The sequence below is a fragment of the Hyaena hyaena genome, unplaced genomic scaffold (genome assembly GCF_003009895.1).
Source record: "Hyaena hyaena isolate Hyena2069 unplaced genomic scaffold, ASM300989v1 scaffold_49, whole genome shotgun sequence".
NCBI lineage: Eukaryota > Metazoa > Chordata > Mammalia > Carnivora > Hyaenidae > Hyaena > Hyaena hyaena.
Window position 1 is genome coordinate 2,576,323 of NW_024080681.1, and position 11,654 is coordinate 2,587,976.

Here is an 11,654-nt window from a genome sequence, read left to right on the forward strand (position 1 = left end):
TCAGTTGGTTAAGCGTCCAACTTCAGCTCAGGTCATGATCTCACGGTTCGTGGGTTCAAGCCCCGCGTCGGGCTCTGTGCTGACAGCTAGCTCAGAGCCTGGAGCCTGCTTCATGTTCTGTGTCTCCCTCTCTCTTTGACCCTCCTTTGCTCACGCTGTCTCTCTCTCTCTCTCAGAAATAAAAAACATTAAAAAAAATAGATACTCATTTAAAAAAAAACTAATGAATTCAAACTAATGACTTTCTGTTACATTTGCTTTTGCTTTTGATGCTGTTTAAAGATCTTAAAAGAACAGGTGGTGATAGTCACTTAATTCCTCCATTAAATCATGACGGCTGTACCTGGGAAATAAGTTGTGGGTGTGAATGTGTGGTTTTGTTTTGTTTTTGTTTTTCAAATAAACACAGACTTTACTCAGTTGTTCAATAATGTCATCTCTACTAATAAGGTAACAACTGATTGGTTCTCACAGAGGAAACTGCACTGCAAACAAGATGGGGAAGAAGGGACTGAGGAAGACACAGAGGAAAAATGTACTATCTGTTTGTCTATTTTAGAGGAAGGTGAAGATGTGAGGTAACTAGACATTAATTATCTAAAATCTGTTGTCAGAACTGTACGAGAGATTTGATTTGAAAGTAGGCAAGAAACCAAATAAAGATTGCTGCTGGCAGACGCCATTACCCCTATCTGATGTGTAGAATTCCCTTCCAGTGAGTGGAAGAATAGAAAGACCAGGGTTTCCATATCACCAACAAAGGGGTGGCAGTGGGAAATACACAGCACAACAAGATTTGCCGGGGCCATTTTGTGGTCAAATTGTCTTCTGTAAACCTTGCAGAAAGGAAAATTTGGAGGCTTTGGAGGCTATGGCAGTTATATTACTGTATTCCCCGAAGCTTAAAGAGGGCAGTCCCCATTAGCTCCATGCAATTTGTCTTAATGGCATCTTTTATAAATCAGCTTTGTCCTAAAATTTCCCCTCAGCTTATAGGAATATTCTCTTCTTGCAGCTGCACAATTTAGAAATGTTACTGTGCTAACCTACTGTTAATTTTAGGTATTTCCTTTTTATAATCTCTTGAGTAATTGTTCCTATTTTGATTTTTCTAATGTAACATAATGCCATATGAAACAAGTTCTGAAACATACATAACAGCACTGTATGATAATATTGTTGCCCTAATTAATAAGAATAACTTTATCATACTTCTTCAATTGGCGGTGGAGACAAAAAATATTATGAACAGTTGGTGCCTTACCACATATGAGGATATTTTAGACCACTGGATTTCCGATGAAGGTTTATAAATGGTAGAAGGTAGTTGTTTTTACAGCATCGACAATCCTGTTCAAGCAGTAATTGGAACGCTTCTTTTTAGCTACTAATTTTATAAAATATTAGGAAGTCTGAAAATGTATGATAACTCTTTTAACAGTGGATGGAAGTACAAATGGACTCTGTTAAGTCAGTAACTTTTCTCTCACTGTTCACTTAGATTTAATATTATCCTGTATTGCCTGGAAGCTTTGTCAGATTCTAATTGATAACTTAGTGTAGTACATTTAACTTCTTAACCAATTTTTATTTTTTCCACTAATTTTTTTATTGAGATATAACTGACATATAATGTATTAATTTCAAAATAGACAACATGGTTTGATAATGCAAATATATTACAAAACAGATTAACCTACCTTTAAAGGAGTAGGATAGTATTAGGTGGATTTAATAATTATCCCATGAAAACAGTATTATTAGTCTTTACTCAGTAAGGTACTCAAGTTTAAGGTATAAAGATCCTCTAGATAGAAAACAATATTTGCATATTAAGACATTTCTTGATTAGTATGACATGCTATATTTACAATATGAACTCTAATGTTTTGGAGAGAGAAGTAAATGAAATACGTTTTTTAAAGTGCTGTATAAATACAGTGATTTGAGATTAAAAATATATTTGCAGTATTATGTAACAGGGAACTTACTGCCAGCCTCTGTGTTGGCAGCTCATGTATAGAAACCATATCAGAATAATTGCCAGAGTAATTGTTGTTCTTAAAATTCTAAAGATTTTATATACTTTGGTTTCATAGCTGTGACCGTTAATTATTGTGGTCATTCATACATTATGTTGCCCAAAGTGTTAATTTTAATATAGGTATAACTCATTAGAGAGGTTGTGTATGTGTTGTGTGTTTGTTTTTTACAAAAGGGAAGGATGCCTGCTAACTACAAAACACTCATGAATTACTACGTTATCATTTATTTAAAAATAAACACCACATGTAGTTGTCATGAAATTCACTTTCGTAATTTCTGCTTTTTGTTTCATTTGCCTGTAATAGACGCCTTCCCTGTATGCACCTTTTCCACCAAGTGTGTGTTGACCAGTGGTTGATCACCAATAAGAAGTGCCCCATATGCAGAGTGGACATTGAGGCCCAGCTGCCAAGTGAAAGTTGACACCATGTCTCCGAACTCTTGCCCTCCCTCTCATTCCCATCCTCCTGGTACTGCAGTCAACCAAAGATGGCGTGACTTACCTGCGCAGATTTGGAAGCCTTGAACTTAGAGTGTGGCTCTGCTATATGGTACAACTAATGCTAGACCTACAGTTTATGTATACAGTTGAGTATGATGTATTTATAAAAGCTTTTTTTTTTTCTAGATTTGACATTTTTCCTGTATCATTTTACTGTATTTTTGCATGGTTCTTTGTATTGCATTTCTTTGCACATATTATGGGCTTGTGACCCTAAACTTGCAGGCAAGATTAGCTGCTTTAGTAAGTAGAATTTTGTGGTCTTTTTGTTTTTTACATAGTATCAGGTCTTGAGAATTATGAATTTTTTTTTATCCATTACTAACCTTTAATTTAATCAATCATGTGCTTAGTTTAATGTATAAAGATCCTCTAGAAAATGATAATATTGTGTATTAAGACATTCCTTAATTAGGACAAAATGGCTGCTGTATATTTACAATATGGAGTTCTGAGTTAAATACCATCCTTAATACTGGGAACAGAATACAAACCATATTCAATCAGATGCAGGTGGTATTCACATCACCAGAGTGATCAATAGACATGTTCTTGGTGTATCGTTTTCCTTTCAGCACAACGCAGATAGAGTTGAATATCGATATCATACATATAGACTGCTGTTCTGATTGTATTTATCTTTTTCCTACATCGTTTAGAACTTTATTTCCCTAATTCAGTTTTTTGCTGCTGTGAAACAGCTCTGATGAACACTAAATATTAACTTCAATTAGCTGGATTGTACATACTTGCAGATTTAACAAAATTTTAGGGAAATTGAAGAAGACATGTAGAATTTTGTTCAGTCTTCTGCTAAGCACGTTACAGTAATGATATCTGCTTAACATTGATTTTGTAATAAACACATTCAGTCAGGAGTTAGAATTGCAGTCATTGGCAGGTATCTATGCATTCATAGAATTTCTAAAGGTCCCAGGATCACTTTTAAGGGATTTTATTAGTTTAAAGATAAATAAAGTCAGCTGAATCTACATGTCTCTTGTTTTATTTCTCTTTAAACTTGAAAACAGTAAATCTGCAGATACTGTGAGGCACAAACCTACTGTTGCTCTGGTTTTAGACGCCCACTTCATACATTACCAAGAGTCGATCACTGATTTAAAATTTTTAATTTCTATAGTTAAGATTTACTGCATAATATAGAATATAAAGTTAAGTTAACGTACTAACATTTCTCCTTTGGAGAAAGTTTTAATCCACTTCAGGATGCATATTATCAAGATACTTTCATATACAGGATAGCCTAATTTTATTTGTCTAAATATGCTTAATATGCCCCAGATTGCAAATGCATCAGTCAGTAATGTCACTGTCTGTATGTGGAAGACATGTTCCCATGGATCATATGTGAAGATGTCAATAAGCTTGCATTAAGCCACCTGCTTTGTAAGTGGATTGATTAATAAATAACTTATATTTCTATTGTCTTTGTGTTTCATAATTAGTTTTATAAAACAGTTTATATTAAACATCTTGGAGTTCAAAATAGTGATCTCACTCAAGTTGACATTTGCATACTTTTTGTATTCATTTATGGCTATTTGCCTTTTCTGTATTAGTAATGTTACATTGTAGTATTTGTCAGTATCAACAGGCGGCAACATGGTTATGTGTAGAGGTGGAGGATGGACTATGGTTAAGAAATTTGGATAGAAAATAACATTTTTTAAAAAAGAATACTTTTGATGATTAGGCTGCAGTTGTAGAAGGGTAGAGGAAGGAGACAGAAAGAGTGACAGTGGCCTATGCCTGCCACCTTACTGGGGAAGAGAGCAAGTAGCCTGTCTTCGAGTAGCCTGCGATGGGTGTAGGACTTTGCACTGGAAAACCCAGGGTCACTGCCAAGGGAGGAAGATCTCTAGATGGGGAGGATTCTGTACAATTGAGTCCTCTTGATGTTCCCTAAAACACAAGACGAACAGATAGATTTCTCTATTTTTTAATATTACATCAGATTTAGATGCACGACTACCTGTTGACCTGTTTTATAATTGCTACTGAATTTTTTTTTTAATGTGGATAGAGCATTATTACTTTAAAAGTTTATTTAATACAGGTATTTATGGCATAAACCTGGGTTGTTAATGCAGGAGCTTAGTAAGCTACTGTAATTAGTTACAGAAAATGTGATTAGTAATGAGCCAAGTAAGGAGGAAGTAATTTTTAATATAACTTTTGTGCTTTGTTTTGGTGTCTTCCATATCCTGCTGCATCTTATGTCAAAATGAAAACTTCAGTGATAGCTGTCCAAATACTTTAGAACTAAAATTCTTTTGTCAGAAAATTCTTATTTTTATTGTTGTTAATATGCAAGTGATAAACTGATATTTGAAACATTTTTCTTATTCTGGTGACTTTATTTTAGCTGCTAAAACACTTCATCTGTAACAGTTTGACATACAGAAAACTAACATTTGTTAACACTAAAATTGAAATCTGGGCTCTGAAATTTTCACTATTTTTCATAAATGAGAATAGCTTAATTCTATAGAAACTACATCCTGATTTCTAACTTACCTCCCAACTCCTCTGGAAACACAGTGAATTTTTTACTTATTCAAGACTTGATGGGGCACCTGGCTGGTTCAGTTGGTAGAGCATGTGACCCTTCATCTCAGGGTGGTGAGCCTGAGCCCCTCATTAGGTGTAGAGATTACTTTTAAAAATCTTAAAAAAAAAAGACTTCATATGTCACAATATTAGATATATCAAGGTTGAACTATCTTCTCTCAGTTATAGATTCAATCATTTTCAGTAATTTTCTTGAGTTAAGAATGACAGTTGGCCCTTGAACACCATGGGTTTGAACGGCACAGGCCCACTGACTTACACATGGATGTTTTCAGTAAGTACAGCATAATAGATGTATTTTCTCTTCCTTGTGTTCTTTATTTTATTTCTTATTATCTTTATGATACTCTTTTTTTTTTTTAAGTTATTTTGAGAAAGATAGTGTGCTCACCAGTTGGGGAGGGGCAGAGAAAGAGAGAGAATCCCAAGCAGGTTCCAGGCTGTTAGCACGGAGCCCATCGCGGGGCTTGATCTCCCGAACCAGGAGATCATGACCCAAGCCAAAATCCAAAGTTGGACACTTAACCAATTAAGCCATCCAGGCATCTTTTTGATATTCTTTTAATTTTTTTAAACCTTTATTTATTTTGAGAGAGAGAGAGAGAGAGAGATACATAGTGTGAGTGGGGGAGGGGCAGAGAGAGAAGGAGACACAGAATCCAAAGCAGGCTCCAGGCTCCAGGCTCTGAGCTGTCAGCACACAGAGCCCATCGTGGGGCTTTAACTCACAAACCATGAGACCATGACCTGGGCCAAAGTCGTATACTTAGGGGCACCTGGGCGACTCAGGCACCCCTATGATATTCTTAACATTTTCTTTTCTCTTGCTTACTTTTTTGTAATATAGTATATAATACATATGACATACAAAGGCCAACTATATTCCCAAAACAACTATTTGTCTCTAAGAAAAATGTTGCCAATTTTGTGGTTGGGCTTACTGAGCACAATCTCCTCTCTGTCCTAAGTATTCTATACAAATTCACAGGACACATAAATGATTTTTGGAGTTGTGAAAAGTATATAAGCTTTGATGTCAGACGGACAAGGGCTTTGAATTGTGCAGCTTTGAACAACCTAGGCTTTCTGAACCTCATGTTTCTCATCTATAAGACTAGGTTGTTAATTAGAATTAAATGAGATAAGTGCAAAGAGCTTTGCATGTAGTATACTTATATTAAGAATATAAGTTCTCCCAATGCTCACTGCATTCCACCTTTACCACCCAAAACAACTACCCTTTTTTCTTTTTAACTTAATGGATTTCTTCTTTTTTTTTCTTAAATAGTTTACTGTCAAGTGGGTTTCCATATAACACCCAGTGCTCATCCCAACAAGTGCCTTCCTCCATGCCCATCACCCCCTTCCCCTCTCTCCCGTCCCCATCAGCCCTCAGTTTGTTCTCACCATTCTGGAGTCTCTCATGGTTTGCCTCCCTCCCTCTCCCCAACTATTTTTCCCCTGCTCCTCCCCCATGGTCCTTTGTTAAGTTCCTCCTAATCCACCTCTGCATGCAAACATCTGGTATCTGTCCTTCTCTGCCTGACTTATTTCACTCAGCATAACACCCTCAAGTTCCATCCATGTTGCTACCCATGGCCAGATTTCATTCTTTTTCATTGCCATGTAGTATTCCATTGTATAGATAAACCATACCTTCTTGATCCATTCATCAGTTTATGGACACTTAGGCCCTTTCCATGCAAAACAACTACCCTTGACCTTGATAACAAATGGTAGCATAGCATGGTGCTGGACCATAGATCAGTGTTCTCTCTAATCTTTCTGAGTCCAAGAAGCTAATTACTAGATAAGAAAGAACAATCCTCTTTAGACATTCTTTGATGGGTTGCAATTTTTCTTCTACTCAAGGGATAGAGGATTCCTGGCACATTGGCCTTCTTCCATTCTCTTGCAGTCACACAAGGACATAGTTGCCCATCCGTACCATTCAGTGCTTTATTTTAGGCAGCCATTGCCAGGGGATCAGAATTGGCAAGTGATATCAAACCATATTCCCTCTCTGATCTAAAGGAAAATTTTATGGAGAATTTCTCATTCTCCCCTAATTTTTCTCCTCACCAAATTGTGTTATGCAGCAACCTGGTACCTATTAAATGTTAATTAAGCACATACCACTGAATTGCCTATATCGTATTAGCTTCCTAGAGGCTTATTTTTAGGCTAATAGCTATCACTGAGAGAGCATGTGGAAGGTATGGGTTTCCAGTAGATGCTTTTGATTAGCCCCAACAAACTGCATATCTCTTATTTATCATCACTACAGAGGATGAAATGGATTCACTAAATGCTGATTTTCATTGTGGGCTCTGCTGAATCTTGAGTACAAACTGCTAAATAAGTTTTGCTTTAGGTGGTAATATTCAAATATATATGTGGGCAGGGTAAAAGCTTTGAAAAGTAGAATTCTGCAGTTTATTATTTGATACACGGTGCTCCATAAAGAAAGAATTTTATCTTTTCCACTGCCTGTGTAGCTGTTAGCGTAACTCAAGACACTGAGGTTTCCAATCTGGCAGTTCAAGGATGACCCAAAGGCTTGCCCTTCCTCTCTTACATATGTGGAAATTTTTTCATGATATGGGGTGCTCCAAACTTGTTATCCTAGGGAATCTATTCTTCAGATTTTCAAGAGCCTACGAAGAGGAGTGTTAGACAAGGGAATTGGAAGAGATATGGTAAGTCGCATCCTGCATCCTGACCTGCCTTTAAAAAGAAATGAGGGATGCCTGAGTGGCTCAGTTGGTCAAGCATCTGACTGTTGATTTTGGCTCAGGTCATGATCTCACAGTGTCATGGGTTCAAGCCCCATGTCGGGCTCTGTGCACTGACTGCAAGGAGCCTGCTTGGGATTCTCCCTCTCTCTCTGCCCTTCCCCCACTCGTCCTCGCTCTGTCTCTCTCAAAATGAATAAACTTTCAAAAAAAATAAGGAGGAATCTATGTCTTTTAATAGTGTTTGCTCAGAGATTAAGTTCTGTGGTGTACCTGACTTCTGAGCACTTCACTATTAGCCACACACTCCCCAAAGTTTTGTATTCTGTGTTGCTGCAAAATAGTTATTTTAGCTTAGTGGCTTAAACATCAAACATCTTAGTTTCCGTGGGTCCAGAATTTGGAAGCAGCTTAGTTTGGTACTTCTGGCTCGAGGTGTCTCCTGAGGTTATAATCAAAATGACGGCTGGGACTGCACTCATCAAGCCTCTTTCGTCTGGATGATGTATTTCTTTTTTCTTTAATTTTTTTTTTTCCCTGAGAGAGAGAGAGACAGCATGAGCAGGGGAGGGTCAGAGAGAGAGGGAGACACAGAATTCGAAGACAGGCTCCAGGTCCTGAGCTGTCAGCACAGAGCCCTACCCAGGGCTTGAACCCATGAACCATGAGATCATGGCCTGAGCTGAAGTCGGCGCTTAACTGACTGAGCCACCCAGGCGACCCAGATGATGTGTTTCTAAGCCCACTCATGTGGCTGCTGATTGGAGACTTTGGTTCTTTATTGGGTATTAACCAAGAGCCCTCTCCTTCCCCTATCAATGGCCATGCAAATGAGCCATCCTGAAGCTAGTACAGATTCAAGGGGACGGAAGATAGCTACGCCTGTTAATAGAAGTAGCAGCAAATTATAGCCATCTTTAACCTACTACGGTTAGGTAAAACAAGCCCTATTGCATGATTATAGAATTACTACTACAAACTTCCTAAGCACATTTAGTTCTTTCCCTTCTAAACCAAATTTTAGCAGATGGAAAAGCCATGTGTGCACAATGACATGTGTTCTCAAGCATAGTCATCAGGAAAATCGGTAGTGGAAGAACTTTAACTTCTCTATACTGATGTTTGAATAAAAGAAACGTATGGGAGGGAGAGAGCAAGGTATTTCTGTAATTTGGAAATTCTTTCTGCAGTATTCTTGTTAGATGATTGCTGCAATGGTTAATTTTATATGTCAACTTGACTGCACCATGGAGTGCCCAGATATTTGGTTAAACATCATTCTGGGTGTATCTCTGGGAGTGTTTCTAGATGACATTGACATTTGAGTATCTTGTAGATTGTGTAAACCAGATTGCCTTTTCTACTGTGGCCGGGCCCTATCCAATAAGATGAAGGCCTGAAAATGAAAAAAATGAAAAAATGAAACAAAAATGAAAATGAAAAAATGAAAATGAAAAAAAAATGAAGAAAACCCAAAAAACAAAAAACCTTGCCTCTCATGCCTCTCTCAGCACCCCATGAGTAAGGCACAATTTCTCTTGCCTATTTTTCTCTTACCTTTAGACTCAAACTGAGACATGGGCTTTTCCTGGGTCTCTCATCTACCAGCCTTTGGATTTGGAACTACACTAATGGCTTTCCTGGGTCTCTAGCTTGCACACTGGAGATTGTAGGACTTGGCAGCTTTCTTAATTGTGTGAGCCAGTACCATATCTATCTATCTAGTCATATGAACCAGTACCATGTAATCTACCGGCCTTCCTCCTCCCTTTCCCTCTCCTCCCCTCCCTTCCTCCTCTGCAGAGACCCCTAACTAATGCAGTGATCATGCCTCTACCTATATATACTTATTTAAGATGCACACTCCTTTTATAAGCAGTTACTCTTTTTTTTTTTTTTTTTTTTGGTAGGGGATAGTTTTTCCTGTAAGTTCAGTCACAGAGTCCTAGCCTATATTCTAGAGCAATGCAAAGATCTGGTTTCTGTATATACTAGATCTTCAGATTTTATAAGACAGCTATCTTGATTTTTTTATAGGTCTTCCCCAAGTGAAATATACTTGGTACCCTTGACTTTGTTTAACCTGGATTGTAAGCATCTTAGCTATTCTTGTCACCATTTTCTCGATACTTATTGTTTATTAACGTTTTTCAAAGTATGATATCTATAAATAATTACTCCAGATGTGGTCTGAGCATTAAAAAGTATACAATTATCTGAATTCAACTCATGCTCATGTGTTAGGTCTTGGAATGGTGGTATTTTGTAAGGGAGCACAGGTTACCTAAAGGACAGTTGTGCAAATAGAAGGAATAAGAATGAATTGGAGGGGCACCTGGCTGGCTCAGTGGGTGGAACATGCAACTCTTGCTCTCGGGGTCATGAGTTTGAGCCTCACGTTGGGTGTAGAGATTACTTACAAAAAAGTTCACTCATAAGAATGAAGGGAAGAGGATTCCAGAGTGAAGGGAAATGAAACACAGTCTTCCTTCTGTCATCTATGTGAAACTGAGATCGGCTCTCACATCTGAGTAGGCCTGCACCCCCCACAGGGACTGGTTAGTCCTGTAATGGGGCTGTTACTGAAAAGTCGCTTGATAATCCAACCGGGACACTCTCTACACTCCGCAGCTCCTCAGTGTTCTTCCAAAGCTGATAGACTCTGGTTCAGAAATTAGAGTTCCTCACAATATTTATCTGTCATAATAGAGAATAGGAAATTCGTGAATAATTGAACAACATAATTGTACATCTCTTGAGTCAATGGTTTATTATCCTCAACAGAACTTGTACCTTTTTACTCTCTAAGGATGAGTAAACTCTATTGTTATCCTTTCTTGTACCTTAGCTCTATATTGCAAACACCATGAGGGCAGGGACCCAGTTTTTATACTTTTCTTCCCCTTCTAAGTAGTAGCCACAGTACCTTGCTTATAGAAGGCATTAAGCTTACTTAAAAACAACAACAACAAAAAAAACTTGGGTAGGTCACAAGCTTGAGGTCCAGGTTTTAAAGAATCATTTTGAATGGAGGCCCATGGAGCCACTAGAAAGTTGTTTGTTTCCCCTCTCTGGGTCTTCTTGCTTCTGAGCAAGTTCATAGGCCCAAGACTGGGGCATGTGAATGCACCCTGTTCAGCCAGTAATAGATTACCTAGTTACCTTCGTGGGATAGATAATGTTGACCTATTGGTTAACATGAAAAATGCCAAGAGGGATGCTTCCCCCTCCCAAGGAAATTAGCAATAGAAGTTATTTTTTTTTCTTTATTACTTGGTTTGGATAACTTCTGAGAAAATTTTAACACAATCACTGAAAACTTTAGTGTTATTTACAGTTATTTTCTGTCACACACATTCAATTCTTTGCCAAGGTTCTGTTGTTTCTCCAAAATTGCCTCTCATACCTGTTTACATTTTTCATTTTTCACACATATCCAAGTCAAATTTTGTTACCTCTCACCAGGGACACCTTTAACTTTCCAATCTGCAACAGGTCAGCTTTCTAAAGCAAAACTCTAATCAAGTCATTATCCTTTTTTTTTTAAGTTTATTTATTTATTTATTTATTTAATTTATTTTTTTCTCATTTAATTTTTATTTTTTTATTTTTTATTTTTTATTATATTTTTTTACAAATAGTTTATTGTCAAATTAGTTTCCACATAACACCCAGTGCTCATCCCCACAAGTGCCCTCCTCCATGCCCATCTCCCTCCTCCCCCCCACACACCCATCAGTCCTCAGTTTGTTCTCAGCATTCAAGAGTCTCTCGTGGTT

At 37.6% G+C, this 11,654-nt stretch overlaps 1 protein-coding gene across 5 annotated transcripts in view; it reads left to right on the forward strand.

Moving 5' to 3' along the window:
- Positions 1-3,996, forward strand: part of RNF111 (ring finger protein 111) — a 90,658-nt gene extending 86,662 nt beyond the window's left edge. For 3 of the 5 annotated variants that reach the window (XM_039230594.1, XM_039230598.1, XM_039230595.1), the window contains exons 13-14: positions 451-578; positions 2,352-3,996. In XM_039230594.1, the coding sequence (XP_039086525.1) occupies positions 451-578; positions 2,352-2,469 (246 nt within the window). In that variant the 3' untranslated portion in view covers positions 2,470-3,996. The remainder of the gene's footprint in view (positions 1-450; positions 579-2,351) is intronic. The other 2 variants (XM_039230597.1, XM_039230599.1) reach the window with 1 other exon arrangement.
- Positions 3,997-11,654: the final 7,658 nt, after the last annotated feature.